Here is a 20556-nt window from a genome sequence, read left to right on the forward strand (position 1 = left end):
TGATCAAATCCTCTCTAAAGCCGATTATATGTTTATGCTTAAGCAATGGAAACAGTACTTGTTGCCATGTGCTTAATAAATGTCACTCATAACTGTTGCCATGGTTACAAGGTCACTCCTATCGCCGGCCTGTCCTGCATCTCATTGTCAGGTTCCTCAAAGGCCAGGCAGGTTCCCGTGACATGCTGTGTCCTCAGCAGGTGACTCGGCCTGACAAACAGTACTGGATACTGAGAATGCTTTCTGGATGGACAGACGGATGGAGCCCACAGGCCAGTCCTCCTCTGGTGCCTGGATTGGCACACTCCATTGCCAGGGCCAGTCCTCATGAGCCTCTCACCTTCTGGGATTTAACTTTGCAGACTGAAGATGTAGCTGAAGTGAGTTTATCTCCCAGTATGGTACAGAGTGGACCTCATGTAGATAAGCCAGGTACCCTACCCACAGGAACTATCAACAAGTGCAGAGAGAGCCTTCTGTGGGAAAGGGCTTGCCTAGCATACAGGAAGCCCCGAGATTCAAGCTAAAATCAAGAGATTCCCTGCAAGTCAATCAAAAGGCGTAGGATGCAGGATTGCTTCCGCTGTACCAGCAATCTACATTTGCTCCCAAGATCCTCCCTAATCTCTTAACAACCCAATGGTATAATTATCACATTTCACACAGGACGGTTCTAAGCACTCCCTTCCCCCACTTTAAACAACAATGCCCAAGTATAAGTAGCCAAGTATGCTTAAATCTGAACTCCCAGTGATCCTGTGTCCTGGGACATGTGGGGGCAGTACTAATTTTGAACATTCCACACCCATCCCCATGCTTAAGGACTTCCATGTAAGTGTCAGGGTGCATGCCTTATTTTCTTCCAAAGCGGAAGTAGCAGTCCTAAAGAGCTCTGTTCCACGGTCAAGTGGGTGTAGATGCAGAGAGGAGGGAGGTCTCAGAGCGGGCAAGTGTGGGGGCAGAAAAGAGGCCAACTCAATACAAGAATGTACTTAGAAGCAGGGAATAAGTACTTTATTCTAAAGGCCAACTCTGAACAAGATTGTAGCCAGCATAGGTATGGCAGAAGTTTAACCAGGCAGGTGACTGTCAGAGATGTTTACTGAAGGCTCACCACGTGCCTGGCCTAAGGCTGACAGGTAGGATTGCTCTAGTCACTGGCCTCCATTCTGTCACAGCCCTCTTGAGGATCACAGGTGGAGACATTCCTCTATGGATGATGCCATGTCGTAGGTATCAGCATAACCACCACGGGGCCGGTACCCGAGTGGATGGTGAACCTGGAACAGTGCTACATCACAGCTGGCCAACTGGGTTGATAAACACCCCAGCACTCCTGTCCTCCAGAGGGACTACGGGAAAGTTGTGGTCCATACTGTCTCCCAGTTCCTCCAGCTCTTCTCCAAGACCCTGATTTCTGTCTCCTCTGCATTGTAAGCCCCCTAACCCCCTTTTTTCCCTCTTTCCTTTCTCCCTTCCTGGAGACAGCTCTCTATCAACGTTTCTCAACCATGCTGTTTGCAAGGAAATCTTTAGTTCTGGCTTCCCAAACCTTTCTTTTGGGGGAAACAAGACCGAGACACAAACGCTTTATAGGAAGAGGGTTTAGGGCAGCCTTCCAAGTGCTCACTCGCCTTAAGCTGGATTGCTGGGCCTCGCTGGTAGCCCAACACTGCCTAAGGAGAAGAGACAAGCTGTATTATTGGGTGAAAACAGCATCCAGGACAAGACACTTTGACATAATCCCGGCAAGCAGTGGGGTAGAATCTCATGAAATGTTAAGGCCGATGGGAGCTTAATGCCCTAATCATAATAGATAAGACATGCTGCAGATAAGACAGAGAGGTGTTCTCAGAGAGAATTATATCATTCTCTATTTGCTCGGAGGCGTTGAGGGGCACCACTGGGCACACAGTTCTAATGAGTCCTGGGAGTGTGCAGCTTAAAGCACACTTGATGTCGTATAAACGACACTGGTACCTGGGACTTATAAGGCTGCCCGTCACATGGCTGCCAAGCTGCCCTGATCCTTACAGCCACTTAGTGTCTCTCTGTGGCTAATGAACTCCAGCAATGGCTGAGTGCGCCAGGGCCTTGGTTTCGATTCCTCAGCATCAGCAACAAAAACACTGTCACCAGCTCCCAGCAACCAACTGAAAGGCAGAAGAAACGTCACATGAGATGTCACAGCTCCTCGTGCCAGGCCTGTGCACTTGGCAACCATCTCTTTGGAGGCATACGTGATGCTTAACTACCATTGCAGAAAGCCCCACATTTACCGAACCACGAGAGTTTAAAACAGAATCGGAGAACTTTTAAGGTTTTCTTCTTAGGCTTATATCAACTTTCCCTTGTCTTATTTACTTCATTTTTTATTTTTTTGTGGTACTGAGAATTGATCCCAGGGCCTACAAGGTGTGTTCTCACCACATCCCCAGCCCCTTGGGTTCTTTTTCCTTGTCGGTTTGTTTTGAGATAAAGACTCCCTCAGGGATGAGGCTGGCCTTGAACTCACTCTGTAGCTCAGACTGACCTTGGATTGGTGTTAGTGTTTCAGATCTGAGCTACCAGACCCAGCAATCCTTTCTTCAGAAGCCCATCTAGAATGAGGTAGATGTTTTCAGGATATCCATGAGTGGATTAGAATTTGAATGTATAATGTGCAATTGGATATTAGAAGTCTGATTTCTGATGGAACTTCTCTGCGATGGAGCCAAATTTCCCTGCAGCCTCTCTGCTCCTTTCTCCCTGATAGAGTCTGAACAAACAGCATCCTCTCCTCTCTGGAGTCCAGAGTCCCTTCTTACCTCAGGCCTCTGTTCCTGATTGGTCCTCTAGACCTCAGGGTAAGAGCTGTCTCTACAGAGACACTTTCTGTCCTCCTAACCCTGGTATGAGACATGATCCAGTCGTATTCTCTAGCCCAGTACAACACCTCTTTTCTTCCTATCTTCTGTCCAGGGTCTTCTTGATCTGACTGTCCCAGACAGCACGAATCTACACCAGCTATTGCGGAAGGGAGGAAAAGAACCAGAGACTTGCACTTAATGTTTTCAAGAGACAGTACTAGATGAGAGAGCTTAGTGAGCTAAAGGGTATAAGAAAAAGGGCAATGAATTATAGCCTCAGGGGTGGAAGCATAAGGTATGTTGACTTTCAAACTTAGCCACACATTGAAAGTACCAGGGAGCTTTATGGTATGTGGAGGTGTGCCCCAATTCTGTCCCCACAGGCTGATGGATGTAAGCTCTGGACATTGGTGTTTGTTTTTGTTTTTAAGTTACTAAGTTGATTATAATATGTAGCAGAGTTTGAGGATATTGCTTCTTTATTCTTGAAGCATGGTGTGTGTGTGTGTGTGTGTGTGTGTGTGTGTGTGTGTGTGTGTGTGTGAGAACACTGTGATAATCAGGACACGAGATATAAATGCTACCCTGCCCCACCCCTCCATCAGGAGATTTCTGTGGCTGCTGTCCAGCTATGACCTTGATATCCAAACAAAAGTCGGTCTTCTCTGGCACATATTTATATGAGAGAAAAAAGCTTGAATCCTGGGCTATCCATTTGGGAAGGCTTTCTGGAAGAGGTGGTACTTAAAGGAAGCCTGTGAGAGAAGAAAGGGAGACAGTGGTGACAGGGTGGCATCCATTACAGAGATGCAGTAGACCACAGTTGGCTTGGGGACCATGTCAACCTGCCTGAACTGTGCAGAGTGTGTCTTTCCTTGCTGACATGCCTAAACAACTGTTTAGACGTGGTACCACTTTTTTTTTCTCCCTTGCAGCAAGACTGGTCCATGTTTGAGATCACTGGTGATTCAAGCCCATTTTCAACCACAAGAAACAGAGGATAAACAATGAGGAAGGCATGAAATGGAACAGGGCAAGGGTGAGGTCCAAAAGAAGTGGCATCTCTTGGTTTAGGCACAGGATGTTGGAAGAGGAAGAGCTTTGCTGGGGGCGGGGAGAATGGGTGCAGAAGCCTGTGCAGGGGGCATGGTGGCAAAATGAGGTCTCCCAAGCCACCCCCATGCCCAGAAGCAGCAGATCCCGGGTAAAGTAGGCTCTTGGCAAATGGTTATTGCATTGGGTTGGAGCCTGGCAGTGAGAGAGTCAGAGGGAGGAGGCCATCAAAGCATCCCTTTGCTGTGATGGGCCTGACAGGGTGTTCGCACGCTTCCTGAGGGTCTTTCTGGAAGACCTGGCAACCCACCCTCGACCGGATGCCTTCTACCTTTTACTGAAGAACCTTCCACACATGATGTCCCTCTTATACAGCTCTGCTTCTGGATGGGACAGGTGCTCATGCCTTGGCATTCAATTGGAACTGCCTGGGAACTTTTCAATCTTAACGATCTTCTGGGCGTGCTCTAGATCTCATGTTTAGGTCTGGGGTGTGGCCTGGACTTCTCTGTCTTTAGGTGGTGGTGGCAGTGGTGATGGTGATAATGGTGATAATGATGATGGTGATTAAAGTGCCCAGGTAATTCTGATAGTCACTAGGGATATTAAAAAAAAAAAAGAGCTCTTGTGGGGTCAGAGGTTGAGCCCTGCCAACCTGTTCATGTCCTTACTCATCCTAAAGTCTGAGCACCGGATCTCAGGAAGCTGAATCTCCCAGAATTAAACCCAGCATTGCTGTAAGACTTGACTCTTGAGAGATGTTTCTCGTGTGCTGGGATGTATATGTGCTCAGTAATTTTTTTTCCATTCTGGAAATGTCTACAACACATTTGGTTCTCACTCTACCTGTTCTTGTGACCAGAAGCAACTTCAGGAAGGAAGGACTTCTTTGGGCCTCCAAATTAAGGGAGTGGTCTGGTCATGGTGGAGAAGGCAGGACAGCATTCATGGCGTCTTGGTGGATGAAGACGCAGAGTCTCTGGGGCTAAACAAGAGACCAGGCCCTACAGTGATGCTCTATGTCAACACCAAAGGTCCATGTCCTTCCCGAACAGCACCACCACCTGGGGACCAAGGTGAAGCCCATGAGAGTGTGTGTGGGGGGGAACATTACATATTCAAACCATACCAAATATATTTTCATACTTTGCCTCCCTCTGAACCATAAGTCTTATTTCTTATTCCTTAAATACATGACTTTTTTTTTCTTTTTTTATACTTCACTAAGCATACACTTCAGGTAACTGCTTCAGATCCAACTCAGTGTCTTTTGATGGCACAGAAGGCAATTCCCCCATTTAATTCAGCAAATATAACTGCCCTGCGAAAGCCCAGCTAAACACATGGTTACTCCCTGGGCTTTCCCAGAATTCTGCATTGTCAGGGTTAAGAGCCAGTAGGGACATGGCTCTACAGGTAAGATTCTTGTTATGAAGTATAGAGGCAAGAGCTTTAATCAAACAGAATGCAGGGACATGCCAGGGAGCATGGCACCCATCTGTAGTTCTTCTCAGAAGCTAGAGGCAGGGCATCCTAGAAGAAGCCGACTGGCTAGCCTAACCCACATTGGCAAGCTCTGCGAGGCATGCATTGAGAGAGCATGCCTAAATGAGTGAGGTTGAGAGCCACCAGGCAGGACTGCTGATGTCACATGCACCATCAACACGTGAAAGCGCACGCACCCGCATGCACCCCAGACATAGACACATGAGAAATAAATAAAAGAATAGATGTTATCAGGTCCTGGGCCTAGGAGAGACACAGTGTTAAACTGCAACTTTCTCTAAATGAAGGGGGTCTGAAAGAGAACGCACTTCTCCTGGTGTGACACAGAATTCCGCAGGGCTAAGTCCTCGCAGCTCGGGGACATCTGAGTTTTCCTGTTTTCTGCCTCTACCTGGCACAGACAGTGTCTCCTTTGTTGGTGACTAAGCACGGCCTTCTATTAGTAGCAATTGGAGGGAAAATACAACTCAGTGAGAAAACATTCCAGAAGCAAGGCCAGAAGATAGGCTGGAAACTGCAGAAAGTGCCCATAGTGAAAAGCGTTGCCGAAAGTCTCCACTGATTGATAAAAACACAGTAAGCTGCAGAGGTGTCTGAGAAGGTGAGAAGCGGCCTGGGAGCAAGGCTGTGGGCCAGAGTCCTGAACCTACTTGTTCCAAGACCCAGCCCCAATAAGTTCCCTTTTCTGTTGTCCTCTGGTACTCTAGGTGTCCCTGCAATAGGTTTTTAGAGGTATGTCACTATGCATACACCCTTCCAGTTGGCTCTCTGTTGGGATAAGTACCACGACCAAAAACAACTTGGGGAGGAAAGGACTTATTTCAGCTCGCAGCTTACAGTCCATCTGTCCTGAGAGATGCCATGGGAGAGTTCTAGAATGGGAACTAGAGCAGAGACCACAGAGGGACTCTGCTTGCTTCCTCTGGCTTGTTCAGCAGCTTTTCTTATACAGCTTAGGCTTTTGTGCTTAAGAGTGGTGCCGCCCATGGTGGTCTGGGCCCTCCTATATCAATTAGCAATTCTGCCAGTGTGATCTGGGCAGTTTTCAACTGAAGTTCTCTTATCCCGGGTGACACTACATTCGTGTCAAGCTGACAGCCAAGGCTAACTAGAACAGCATCCTACCATCTCCTATTTTTTAGGACAATCCCTTGTATCCCTTATATAGAACACAGAAGTTTCTCAAATGCTGCTTTGAGCATGATATGAATCCCAGGGCAACAGGTTTCCAGAGAAGATGGCAAATTCATGATGAGCCCTTACAACCCACCCCTTCTCCTAAGTCCGTGTTTCCTGGTCCTCTAGTGTGTCCTATGGTGTATGTGCAAGTTTGGAGCTTTCTCCAAATGTATTCTGAGAAACCATGGTTAATGCCTCTTTGCTAACATTGCTAGCTATAATCATACAGGATTGCTGCCTCCGTTGCCAAAGAATTAGGCTGTAATAAGGGGTGGGAGCTGTCTGGGTGGTTTAGGCCAGGTGATGTAATCACTTGTACTACACGTGTGGGGCAGAGACTTGTGTGGGGCTGTTGACGATGACTAACTGGCACTTTGCAAGCACTGACAATAACAGCACGTTGTGGCTGATGGGTAGGGCCCGGTGAGCTATATTTCCTGTGGCCCAAAAGTACTGCTGCAAAAGACTGCACTGAACTAGTCATAGCTGGTAATTAATTGCCCGTGAGGAAGGGTCAGGGTGGCAAGAGGTAAGGGGCATATGGGAGGCATCTGAGGTTTCATTGGTCAAGCCTCATTACCAGTGGATACATAGTGGGGAGGAGCAAGGAGAGAAGGAGAAGGAGAAGGAGAAGGAGAAGGAGAAGGAGAAGGAGAAGGAGAAGGAGAAGGAGAAGGAGAAGGAGAAGGAGAAGGAGAAGGAGAAGNAGGAGGAGAAGGAGAAGGAGAAGGAGAAGGAGAAGGAGAAGGAGAAGGAGAAGGAGAAGGAGAAGGAGAAGGAGAAGGAGAAGGAGAAGGAGAAGAAGGAGAAGAAGAAGGTGGTCTCTGGGCAGAAGTTCTCAGACTGTAAGGAGCAAGTGGTTTGCATGAGATACTGGAGTCCAAGTGCTCAATGTATCAACTCCAGAACCAGACCCGTATCCAGCAAGGTTCCTGTCTAGAAAATCCAAGGTGACCGTCTCCAAGCAGGGAAAATCTGGGCTCTAGAGGAGATTGGGCAATGTCTGTGAAACGTTCTGTCATCAGAGCAGAGGGAGGGGCCTGGTGTCTAGATGCCTGGATGCTGCCAAGCAAGCACCTTGCACTGTACTGGACCACACTCATCTCCAGTAAGCAGTGTGTGGTCCAAACTGTAAGCAGATCTAAGGATACAAAACCTGCTTCGGAATGCCAAGGTGAGCACATCCTCATAACGGCCTCTGTGGGCTTGGAGGGCTACGAAACAGGAGCTTCTAATGTTACACCAAGGGCCACCCTCTCAAGAGTCTCCTTGTCGCCCAACTTCCTCCTTCTCCAAGGTTAGAACCTATCTGTGACTTGCCCCAGGCAGCCCCACTTGGTAAACATCCTTCCTTCTTCAAACTCCAGATTCATGACAGTCTGTGGCTCAGGCCTATCAGCCCAGCTACTCAGGAGCTTGAGACCAGAAGATCCCAAGTTTGAAGACCTATCTAAGAATGAGTCCAAGGTCAGCCTGAATAACTTAGCAAGACCTCTGTCTCAACATTTAAGGAAAAAAATGAAAAGGGGATCAGAAACATAGCTCAGTGATAGACTGCCTGCCCAGCATGCATGATGCCTTGCCTACCCAGCATGCATGATGCCTTGCCTACCCAGCATGCATGATGCCTTGCCTACCCAGCATGCATGATGCCTTGCCTACCCAGCATGCATTATGCCTTGCCTACCCAGCATGCATTATGCCTTGCCTACCCAGCATGCATTATGTCTTGCCTACCCAGCATGCATTATGCCTTGCCTACCCAGCATACATTGTGCCTTGTCTGTCCAGCATGTATGATGTCTTGCCTGCCCAGTATGTACGGTATCCTGAGTTCAATGCCCAGTACCAGGTTCATTAGGCTCCTAGCTCTACCTCCTTCTGCTGCCTTCCCACTTGTCATTGACTTTCTACCCCACTGGAAGGAAGGAAAGCGTCTTCAGGCCAGGGTCATCCTGTTCACATGTGCTGAAAGGTACCTACCTCCCCGTGTGCAGTGGTACCCAGGGAGGGGGTTCACCTACAATAGACTCTCCAGAATAGACTCCTCTTTCAGCCCCAACACAACACTCAGTTTTAACCAATCCAGGTCACTCTGAAGTTGCACTCCCAGCATGCCCTGCTTCCTCTTCATTTATTGCACTATTGGGGGTGAAGCTCTATGTTTTCTGTTTGGCACCATTGGGAGATAGAATACGATAAACGAAGGCACAACTCCCTAAGAACTTATAATCTAGTGAGGTCTGAGGCAATTACCCAAAGAGCGAGCTGTGCACAGCCTCCACCTTCCTTGATGAGCCCAGCGAAGAAATCAAATAGAGAAACGTGGACATCAAATTTTCAGCAAGGTAGACCTCTGGGAAGTGACTGGACACCACCAGGGGGCAAGTTGTTTCAGATGTGGCTCCTCTCACCCTTGATAACAGCCACAATCTGGATTTCTCTGTCACTGCGGTGACTGTAAAACAGGTACACCATAGGTGCTCAATAAATATCAGCATTGGAAGGAAACACAATGAAGGTTATGTAATTAGTCTGCCCAGGAAGCAGAAGTTTAAAAAAAAAAATTCCCAATACTCCACAAAGTAAAGCAATGTGAACTTACACAGTGAGAGGAGGTTATTTGCTGGGGAACAGGTTGAGACTGGATATAGTCCCATCTCCCTAATCTGTCTCCCAAGCAAACCTAGATTGTCCCCTTCTAATCTCCAACTCTAACTCAGTCTCCAACTCTGCCAGAGCCCCGCCCCCTTCCTTCCCACTCCCCCTTTTCTTCCTCTTGGAGGGGCATCTAGACAGGGGGACACTCCACTGCCCCAGTGAGGAGGAGGTGGGTGCCTCCAGGGCTGCAGCCAAGCCGGCTGGGTCCTCTTTCTCCAGCTCCTCTCCCAGGCGGGACACTGTCCCTTTAATAGACTCCCTCTGCCTGGCGCTCTGCGGCTGGGGAGTAAATTTCTCCCTGTCATCAGGTCGCAGGGAGAAGAGGAGGAGTTTGTTAATGTTCAGTTTGTTCAGCCGGGATCGATGTTTGCTGGCATCGCCTCGCCCTGTCTTGTGTGTGTGTGTGCGCGAGTGTGTGTGTGTGTGTGTGTGCATGTGTGTGTGTGTAAGAGAGAGCATATGTGGGGGGTGTGAGTGAGTGTGTGTGTGTGTGTCTGTGTGTGTGTGTGTGTGTAAGCGAGAGTGCTTGTGTGTGTGAGAGCGAGCGTGCGTGTGCGTATGTGTGTGGTGTGTGTGTGTGTGTGTGTGTGTGTGTGTGAGTGAATTCCAGATTTTCTGTCTTTCCCAAACCCGCTCCTGTCCTCTCGCATATCACTCACAGACGGGGATCTGACAGCAACAACAAACCTACAGTGAGTGATCTCTCCCCAGCGCGAATCCGCCATCAAGATCAGGGAAGAGGAGGAGGAGGAAGAAGAGGAAGAGGAGGAGGAGGAAGAGAAGGAGGAGGAGAAGGAGAAGGAGGAGAAGGAGGAGAAGGAGGAGGTGGTAAAGGAAGAGGAGGTGGAGGAAGAGGAGGAGGAGGGAAAGAGAAGGAAGAAGAAAAAGAAGAAATCCACTGTCTTCCCGGGATTGTTTTCCCCTTATCTTTAAGCGCGAGTGTGCGCGTGGCGCGTGTGCGCCCCTCATCCCTGCCATCTGAACCCCGTCTTGGATGTTTAATAAAGAAATCAAGTGTCTCACCAGTCACCAAAAAAACAGCAAAAAGCAAAACCAAAAAAAGAAAAAAAAATCCAAAAGCAAAACAAAAAGAGAGGGGGAAAAAAACCAAACAAACAAACAAGGCAGAACCAACCTCCACTTGCAAGCAGCAGGCGTGAGCCACATATCTGCCACCCAGAGAGGGGGTCTCTGGCCCCACGCTGGAGCGCTGGCAGGGGGATCGTCAGGGGGACAGAGGCCGAGTGACGTCCTAGGAGCCACAGAAAGACGAGCGAGACTGCGGCCCCCGCGCGCGGCTCGGGGCTGGGGCGCCAGAAGTGAGACTGGAGCTAAGTAGAGCGATGCCAAGGAGGAAACAGCAGGCACCCAAGCGGGCGGCAGGTAAGAGATGGCTCCGCTCCGGGTGCCCGGCCCCCGAGCCCGGCGCACAGCGGCTCGCCCGCCCGCCCTCCTGGCCTGGGGCTGGCGGGGACGCCACCCCCTGGCGCTTTCAAGAGGGTTAGCGTGCGGGTGCCCTCTTCATCACCCCAGAAGGATTTCCCCAATCTTTCCCTCTCCAGGCTCCCTCTGGGTGGTGGTGGCGGGGAAGCGTCCCACCAAACCTTCCTAGTTTAAACTTTTCCTCCCTCCACCCTCTACCCCACCCCTAACTTTTTCTCCCAGTCTGGCTTCTTGCCTCTGGAATTGGGGTGCAGGGGGAGGGAGATAGCCCCCTCTCTTCCCTCTGAGAGGTCAATGCTGATGGCTTCTGGCCTCCAGGGACAGTGTCTCCAGTCGCTGGGGCTCAGGGCTTGCAAGTGTGTGGCATGGCCAAGCCTGGGGCTGCAGGCTGGCTTTGGAGCTGTGAGCCATGAGGGTGTAGCATTGGTCGCCAAGTCTAAAAGGCACCCCCGGAAATGAGTGGGGTTTTGGACGTGTTTTCTAAAAGGTTTCCCCGTTTATAGAAATCTCATTCCCTCTCTTGCTTAAAGCCAGGTGGGGATGGAGGGAGAGAACCCCATAGAAATTTAAACAGCCTTGGATTTTTCTCTGCCAGATAGAGCTTTGGAAACTTTGTGGAATTGACTACCACCCTAGGAGCTGTCCTGTGGAATTCTTTTTTGCAGGGACCCTTCTCCTAAGGATCAGATCCGTTCAATAGGTCCCACAACAGATCTTCAGGGTTATTGCTGTTGTTGTTATTGTCGTTGCTGTTGTTGTTTTTCCTTTTCCCTTTTGGGTTGCCTAATTGCTTTTTTAATAGTATGCTGGGGTTTTGTTTCTCGGAATCGGAACAGGAAAGTTCATTTTTCTCCTGCCAGACCCACCCACTGAAAAATCAGCTTTCCACTCGATTGCTAGTTTTGATTTGACATTTGATTGATCACCTGTCATCTCACTGCCTTTGATCTATTCATTCTGATATATATCAATAAATCACTCACCATGGTAACTCCGAGTGGCAGTGACGCAAGCTTTGCCCTCTACATTCAGAGAGAGAAATGCACAATCATTATCTTGTTGGCTTTTAATGTGGGCGTTTTAATTTCTTTGTATCCTTTAGTTGATGGGGCTTTAGCAAAGTTTACGTTTCCTTGGCTCCCCTGCTTCCTCTCTCTGACTTTCTCCTCTGACTTTGAGTGGCAATGGGTAACACTGATCCGGAGACCACAGCTTTATTTTACTCTGTTCCAACTTGAGTCAAACCCGGGAAAAGTCCCCAGGACACTTGGGTAAACTTTGCAAAGTCACCAAGAAGAAGTGAGTTAGGAATCTGGGGAAAGCGGGTACCAGTGTCTGAACATGCAAGGTACCAAGTTCATAACGCTTCACGGCTGCCTGGTGCCATCCTAAAGAGCAATACGTGTGCTTCAGAAAATCCAGTTTCCTTCCCTCGGGAGTGCAGAATCGCTTCCTCAGCCATGTGTAGGTCTGAGTTGCTTTATTATAAAGCTTCCATTCAAGAATTTTCAATTGTTTCTCTCAGAGCAAAATAACGAAAATATTCTTAGCAACACACACACATTTGCTACTTGTCTAGGCAGGGGGGGTTTCTTTTCTCAACTCTGGTTACTTCTTTTGGAAACAATAGCTCTCTTATTTTATTGTATCTTTTTAACTCTCGCACTCGGCTTGACTATCTGACCATTTGAGGGTGGGTGGCGGCCTTCAAGACTTCCTAAGAGTCTGCCTGCTGCAATCAGTGCTAGCAACACAAGTTCACGTGTGGCTGGATTATCAGAGATGGCATCCCTGTTGTTTGTTGTCCCGAAAGAGAACCCTGGGCTGCAGTCCAGCTGAAATGATACTGCCCTGAAAACTGTTTTCTTTTTCTTTTTTTTTTTCTCCTTCCCTTCCTTGTAGTTCCGGTAAAGGCCATCAAGAACTAGGCAGCAATTTAAATTAGCAGAATGACTGGACATGTCTCCTTTCACAAGCTCATTACAAAAAGTGCCTTGCTCAGAATTGCTCTACTTTAATTATAATTATCCACTGATCAATGGAGATCCAGGTGTGCAGAAAATGACGCTGTATCACATTATTTAAATTAGATCCTTTCGCTAAGCTGGTATCTATTGATGCTGGCTACTTTTTTATTGTTGTAGTCTCTCTCTCTTTCTCTCTCTCTCTCTCTCTCTCTCTCTCTCTCTCTCTCTCTGTGTGTGTGTTTGTGTGTGTGTGTGTGTGTGTGTGTGTGTGTGTGTGTTAGAAACTTGTGAGTATACTTTCAGTTTTCTGGCCGATTGGATTCTTAGTGTCTTTGCAAGACTGTTGCCATGATTCTCATCATGTTCCCTAGAAGGAACAGAAATCCTTTTCCAGCTGAGATGGGATAATTCATCTCATACACTGTGAGTCCCCCTGCTCCATGGTATTTATCTGTTCATATATTAGTAAGATGGGTTGTTTTTTCCGTGGTGTTTCTTCTTCCCATCCAAGGTCACCAGTGCCCGGCTGTTTCAGGATGAGTGAGGCAAAGTTAGCTGAGTGAGATTTCCCCAGTCAGCTACCATGCGGGGAAGGGGTGTATGTGGGGGTGCCTCTCAGCCTGTAGCTCTGCTAACTTTTATCACTGCTTAAAATTAAATACAACGCACAACTGTAAGTGATTACTCCTGTGGACCGATGTTGAAAGCTTGATTCCTAGTTTGATTAATGAATAATAGAAGATAGAAAAAGCCTGGCTGGGAACCAGCGCTGAAGCTCTCCTGGAACCTTTTTCTCCCAAGAACTCTTCCAGGCTGTTGGGTTTCTTTCCTCCATTCGGCCTAAGGGTGATGTTTCAAGGCCCTGGTGGCCGAAACTTTCTAATAAAGCAGGTCTTCTAAACTCAGCCACAGGATGATATCCTAAGTGATGGGGAATTTTAATCTGTTTATTATTATTATTATTATTATTATTATTATTATTTTAGATTCCTCCCACTGCCTCCTATGTATGTCAGGTTGGAGGCGCAGATATGCGGAAGGCCATTCTCTTTAAGTAAACAGCTAAGAGGAAACATTTCTCCTGGCAATATCCCTGGTCCTCATTTTCTAAAGCTTCACTCTTCCACACTGCTAGCTCTTGGGGCCAGGAGGAAAGTTTAAAAAACAGCTTTCATATCCCCCTATCGTGACTGTATGTGTGTGCTCGGCTCATTCTCTTGATTGTATGTTTGGCTTATCATTAAAATGTGTCTGCTCTTACCTGGAAATCTTCAGGAATCTGCCCTGGCATCCTTCCCCCCAATTCATCTCAGGGAAGATAAAAAGACGATGGCAGGAAGGTTGAACAAAAAAGAAACTGTCTACATGTGTTTGCACGTTATAGGAAGCAGAGTGCTTGAATTTTCAAAAAACCATAGGCATGGTCTCTCACATTACTTTTCCTAATAACCCTGGCCGTGTGGTCTGCATACACACGTAGCAGAGGTTTCACTTCAGTGGTATAGAATTATTTTTATAGTATGCCCGGCCAGTCGCAGTTGAGCACGGGATCTTCTGTAATCACATCCCTGTGAATATCTAACACGCCTGTAAGTTATTTTTCCTGCCTTTGCTCACCCCAAGCCATTCTGTGCTTTTTTTATTTTTTTTTCTTGTGGACTTGTGGTAGCTTCTGATAATCCGGTCTTTTTTTTTTTTTTTTTTTTTTTGTGAGGAGGCTCACAGGAGAGAGCATCTCCCTCAATTTATTTTGTTTATTGAATGTGGAGATGAATAATGCAGATTTTGTTTTCATGGATGTCCTTGTGTAGCAGTAAACATCAGACTATTAGCAATCATTACTTAAAAGTTGCAATTTGCACCTTAATAACACAGGTTATTACTTGGCAAACGCATTCAGCAGGGGCATTTCTAAATGTGCTGCAATGAGGTAGGAACAGCCGAGAGGTCTCTTTCTACTTCAGGATAGTGTCGATTCTGGACTGCACAGGGGCAGGAGCCGGTGGCTACAATTGAAGTTTGCCTTGAATTTCCTGGCAAGCAGGACCCAGGTTGTTTTCGGACTCTGATTGTCTTTCTTTGCTTAAGCATCCTTCAGAGAAAGCAAGTTTACATCTTGAACTCTAAAATGCCCCATGTTGTGGGTCTCTTTGCTTTCCAGGATGATGCGAAGACAAGTTCACGCGCGCACACACACACACACACACACACACACACACACACGAGCTCACAGGGCTCCACCAACAGTAGCTCCGAGCTGTTCTTGCTGTTTAAAGCATATTTCAGACTACAAAGACCAGGTACCTAAGAACATCTTTCCCCTTTACAGTGTTTGTGTCTGAACTGATTCTTCCTGTGGTCCTTTCCACAGCTCGCTCTTCTCTCTCTCTCTCTCTCTCTCTCTCTCTCTCTCTCTCTCTCTCTCTCAGTCTCCCTCTCCCTCTCCTCCCCGCCCCCTCTCCCTTCCTCCCTCCCCCCTCCCCAGCTCACCCTTAAAGACCCAGATTGAATAGGACATTTCAAAAGTGCATTTGTTTTAGGCATTTATTGATCTCATTTTTAATCTGCCATATCAGGACATAATATATTAACCCTAATCAGAAGATTGCAAGCGGCAGGAGAGAGGGAAGGAGAGGGCGCCAGGGAACTTTCGGCAGTGAAATCCCTGAAGCTTGTTTGGGGTGGGGGGGTGGGGTCAGATGCTTGAGACTATCTTTGGGAAGGGTAAAAATGTGGCTCACAAGTGCTTTACTCTTTATTTCCTTCCACTTTGTGTTTCTTACTCTCAGCCAACTCGGCTCTCCTTGCTGCCTTCAGAGAAACTCCACACTCCATAGATACCCTCCTAAGCAGCTTTAGATTTGTCCTCTCCAGCAGAGGATCAGGCCCTCTCACATCCTTTCTGACTTCTCACTCTTTGGGGGAGTCTTGGGGGAAACTTTCTTGGACCTGGGTTTGTCTGGGTTGGTCTATTTCTCTTCCCAAGGCTTAGGAATACAGCTCTTTGCTGAGCAGGTCTTAAAGGGAGACTTGAACTGGCACGATTTAAGGTCCTTGTGATGAAGCATCCCTGCAACTGAGCATAGGAATATCAACCAAGGGGGGTGGGGGTGGGGAGAACCAAACCTGGGCTCTGTTCCTGTTTGTATGAGGTCTGTGAGTTAAACATCCAAATTATAGCTTCCCCTCAAAGTATGTGGACGATCTACGTACTTAGCAGTAGTTTGGGAAGACTCTTACTGTCGAGGAAATGCCTGTGCCCACCCAGCTTCCCTTTAACAATAAAACTATCAAACTCTGTATCAAGACCAGGTGTGAATGGAGAGTCACTTTCACTGGATGCAAAGTTATTTGGAGATACACTAAACTAGCAGAGATGTCTTGTATCGCTTCTCTGAAGCAGGGCTTCTTCATCGCAGATATAATTACAAACAAACTGAACAACTTTTAGGGGAAAAATATCACAGTGGTATTAAAAGATGCTTGGCACACAAACTTATTGCTTCTCCGGTGGAGAGCATTGTTGTATTATTTTTTTCCTTTGAGTGGAATTTATTTTTGAATGCTGTGATGAAAACAGGATTGTTTTTATTGTAGTCTTTAGTCAGAACTCAAACTCCATCTTAGCCTCAGCTAAGGCTTGGGATGATCCTATAGCTTTTCTTTTCTTCCCATTAGTTTGTAACAATTGGTTTTAAAAAAATAAAAAGAAAGATAGAAAGGAAGGAAGGAAGGAAGGAAGGAAGGAAGGAAGGAAGAAAGAAAGAAAGAAAGAAAGAAAGAAAGAAAGAAAGAAAGAAAGACAGACAGGAAGGAAGGAAGGAAGGAAGGAAGGAAGGAAGGAAGGAAGGAAGGAAGGAAGGAAGGACTGTTTTGCATTTCAGAAGTTCTGTTTAAAGTTAGAGGTTTTGGGGTGACCTTTGACAAGCAGCTGATAAGTCCTGAAGGGCCTTAGTCATTCTACCCACATTGGAAAATCACCTTCCTAGGAGTGCTGACGTGGTGGTCTGGATATTGCATTAAGAGAAAAAAAAAAGAAAAGAAAGAAAAAGAAAAGAAAAGAAACCCAAAAGGCACTGTCTATTGACAAGACTATCTCACAAAGCATTGTTTTTTCTAGAATCAGAATTTCTTCTCCCCACCCTTCCCCACCTTGAATGGCCCATGTTGGGCTGTTTCTTGGGTGCAGGTGAAGGCATAGCATTCTTTGATGCCGATCTCGGAACTCACCCGCCAAGCCGTTAGCAAATGTTGATAAAGATGAGAGACTTCAGAGCCCACCACTGGGCTCCGAGTGCTGTCAGGACAGCACCCTTGGGAAACACATGGGTCTTGCCTGTAAGTTGGACAGTCATCCAAGTCACCTTCAGCATGTGGCTGTGTTCCCGACCCGTAGTTTTGCCCAGGGGAATCCTTACCAGACCATACTCACTGAGAAACTGCAGAGTGGGCGCTAAGCTGCAAGGAGGAGCTGATGGGACCATTTGTCTCCAAAGTAAACTCTGTGGACGAGATGACTAAACAATGCAAACGTCTCTGAAAATCATTAACATGGCCATTTGGGACTTCTAGTTGCCTCTCTCTGTCTTCCATGCTCTCTGTATGGGAGGAAAAATGCCCCCCCCCATTATCCTGAAATATCCCAAGATGTCAAAGTCAGTCCTAAAATTATTTGAAATTTTAGAAACTAAAATGCAAGAGGCCCAGCTTACTATTAATACTATGTATCTGTGCCGTTTAGCTTTGCTGAGCAACAAGGAAATGTATGATACAGAAGTTTCAGTGCTAATGAGCTCAGGGAAATTACACAGGGGGAAAAAAAAATACCTGAATCAGATTTGAAAGCATTTGCTTTGAATTCTGCTTGTGACTGAGAGTTGGCTTTCCACCTGTCTCACTGAAAAAAAAAAAAAAAAAAACAAATCAAACAACAACAAAAAAACCTCAAATTCAGTGTCCCCCATATCATCTCTCCAAACCAAGAACGGCACCTAATGCTGCACACTCCCCTACGGATGTACAAAGACATTGGGACATCTGAGCGCACACACTCTTGCAGATAACCAAACGTGGCCATGCAAACCCAAGAGCAGCCACGGGGAAATCATAAAAGCCAGCCAGCTTATGGGTGGTGGTGGAAACTTCAGTGGACTGCGAGGGAACATCATGGCAGGTACCCGTGCCTCCCCTTCAGAATGACAAGCACAGAAGCAGGAAGGCAGTTTAAGCAGGTTTCTGCCTCTCTTGCAGCTCTCTGCAAAGACTGATTTAATTGGGGAGCTACAGTATCCATTTGAGCTACAGGAAAGGCCCGGTGTCTCCACGAAGCTACCAGACGCGAGGGTGAGCTTAAAAAAAACAAAACAAACAAACAAACAAAAAACCAGAAACAGACAAATGAAAAGAAAGCATCCCCGAGATTCCTGTTAGTACAAAAATTAAGACTGGCAAGATAAATAGTAAAGAGCTTTCAGAATGGAGTGAATAACAACCACCCGAGCCTCCTTTAAAGCTGCACCGAAAAGCCGTTTCTGCGGAGATTATACAGTTTCGCTATTAAGGTGAGAGAAAGCAGTTATTGTTTCTAGGGAAAATAGTTAGGAAAGGCAGGATGAGATTTAAGGAAGAAAGAAAAAAAAAAAGACTTGGCAGCTGCCGTTCGTGCTGCTACGAGTGAATTTCTGAGACGCTCCCCTGGCGCAGTCCTGGATCCTGAAAGGCTCCAGGAGATCTGGTGACACGGGAGACCGGGGTCAAGGTTGTACACAGGGGATAAACGGCTTCTGTAAGCAAGAGCCACCGCAGATAAATATTTCTGTGTAAACTGTGTGGGGCTTACTTTAAATCACTCCAGTTTATCAGATCTTTGGAATTTTCTGTGTGTTTAGGAGTCTTCGCTCTTACCCTCCAGGGAGATATGAATAGCTGTTGGGCTAAGGCGACGCAGTAGAGAAGAGTTAAATCTCTTCTGCGCGCGGTGCCACTTGGTAGAGGGGAAATGGCAGAAGAAAGGCTCTCCATGTGTTTTACATCAGCATTGCCTCCGGCTATTTTCCTTTATTAGAAAGTTGGGTACCGGCGCCTCCTGCATCTTCCCAGGCTCATCTCAGGATCTGATTTTCAGATGCGGATGGATGGAGTGGTGGAGAAGGAGGAAGAGACTGGGTTCTGGAGGTTGCTTGTTCGCTTTGTTAATCCATGCTCAGATCGCCACATCTGTTTCTTGGGAGTGGGGAAACTCGGTAGGCAGCTCGCATTTCTGCCTCTACTTGCTAATCTACAAAATGGGCCGATCTTCTATTTACTTATGTCGCAAGTTTGTTGAGAATATCGTATAAACAAAAACACGTGCTGAAAAAAAGTACTCAGAACCTACTGGTACCACAGGGATTTGAGCAAATGGAGTCTCTTTATTCCCCATAGCCAAACCCAGGGAATATTATGCAGGAAAGAAGGTGAGTAGACAGTCCCTGGTTACCATGCATCCGATGATCTTAGGGATCAAAAGAAGTTAGGCGTGGCTATTTTTAAAGGACCTATTTTTAATTCGTACATCATGTGTGTGGGGAAGGGCACAGGAGAGAAGGCTGGTGCCTGAGGAGGCCACAAGAGGGTGTCATGTTCCCAGCAGCAGGAGCTGGAGGCAGTTGTGAGGCACCACTACCGGTGCTGGGAATAAAAATTCAGGTCTTCCGCCAGAGCAGTGTGCTATAGCAAACACAGGGCCGTGTGACAGGTCCTGAGGTACTGCTACGTTTTGACTTTTAAAAGTGGAAGCTTAAGGGCTAAAGAGATGGCTCAGGGGTAAAGAGCAGGACCAGAGTTGGGTTTCCAGGTCCTGCATCAACTTGCTCACCACTGCCTGTAACACTCCTGGGGGTTCTGATGCTGCTGCTTCCCTCCCTGTCAGGCTCCCTGCACTCGCATGCGCACCCCACACAGACACATAATAAATTACACACACACATATATAAACTGGAACCTGGAACTCCAGTGGCTGGGTAGATCTTAGCCTGTGATGAATGCCGTCACATCATTGCTGGTCTACTTAGAACTCAGCACCAACTCAAAAATGTTTATTTCCCAAGGAATAAGATTTATTTTAGGCCCAACCATAATTGTAGAAGTGGAAGTGACAACATCTGCCACCTCATGAGTGCCTGTGGTATCCTAGGTGCTGTGCCACGTGCTTCATATATCATATGTAGCCATACGTATTCATATATATTCGCTTAAACAGCAACTGAGTTTTGAATTCCTACTGTGTGCTGGGTCTTGTTTGGGTATCTGAGACCTAGGGGGTAAGTAGGATGGGTCCCATCCCTGGACTCGTGGTCCAGCTCGGGGAGCCTGAAGAACATACAAATCAATTTACACACAGGGGGAAAATCTTCTTTCATGGAAACAAAAATTACACGCGGTAACGCGCCTGCCACGTTATCTGTGTTGGGAATGTGAAGTTAGGCAGGAGGGAGTTGGAATGGCGAACATGTGGGTGGCCAAGAGGTACCATGAGGGAAAGTGGGCAAACTCTTATGTCTTACAAATCCTCCTGGCTGGAAGTCATGACAGTCACTGTTCCCTGACCAGCATCTGCTGGACCTAGGCTAAGCCTTAGCCAAACTGGGCTGAAAGCCACTCCCCATGCCCCGAGGCCTCTGCAGTCTGTCTATTGCGAAAGCTTTCGAAGAACATCCCCAGCAGGGGCGCATCAAAGATGATGCTTAGCTTCTCCTCATCCTCCCTACACCTGAGGTGACTCCTCCTCATCCTCCCTACACCTGAGGTGACTCCTCCCCCTCTTCCCTACACCTGAGGTGACTCCTCCTCATCCTCCCTACACCTGAGGTGACTCCTCATCCTCATCCTCCCTACACCTGAGGTGACTCCTCCTCATC

At 47.3% G+C, this 20556-nt stretch overlaps 1 protein-coding gene and 1 long non-coding RNA gene across 3 annotated transcripts in view; one reads left to right on the forward strand and one right to left on the reverse strand.

Moving 5' to 3' along the window:
- Positions 1 to 989: 989 nt before the first annotated feature.
- On the reverse strand, positions 990 to 10459 carry LOC115029361. Of its 2 annotated transcripts, none has more exons than XR_003834924.1 (4): positions 10384 to 10459; positions 8844 to 9045; positions 4749 to 4887; positions 990 to 2153 (listed from the first exon to the last, which is right to left on the reverse strand). It is a non-coding gene; the product is annotated as an uncharacterized LOC115029361 (long non-coding RNA). The 2 variants fall into 2 exon arrangements; XR_003834918.1 differs by having other exon boundaries at positions 4749 to 4966.
- Positions 9393 to 20556, forward strand: part of Tshz2 (teashirt zinc finger homeobox 2) — a 255167-nt gene continuing 244003 nt past the window's right edge. The window contains exon 1 of the mRNA XM_021181955.2: positions 9393 to 10631. Within this exon, the coding sequence (XP_021037614.1) occupies positions 10592 to 10631 (40 nt within the window). The 5' untranslated portion in view covers positions 9393 to 10591. The remainder of the gene's footprint in view (positions 10632 to 20556) is intronic.

This window comes from Mus caroli, chromosome 2 (assembly GCF_900094665.2).
Source record: "Mus caroli chromosome 2, CAROLI_EIJ_v1.1, whole genome shotgun sequence".
Taxonomy (NCBI): domain Eukaryota; kingdom Metazoa; phylum Chordata; class Mammalia; order Rodentia; family Muridae; genus Mus; species Mus caroli.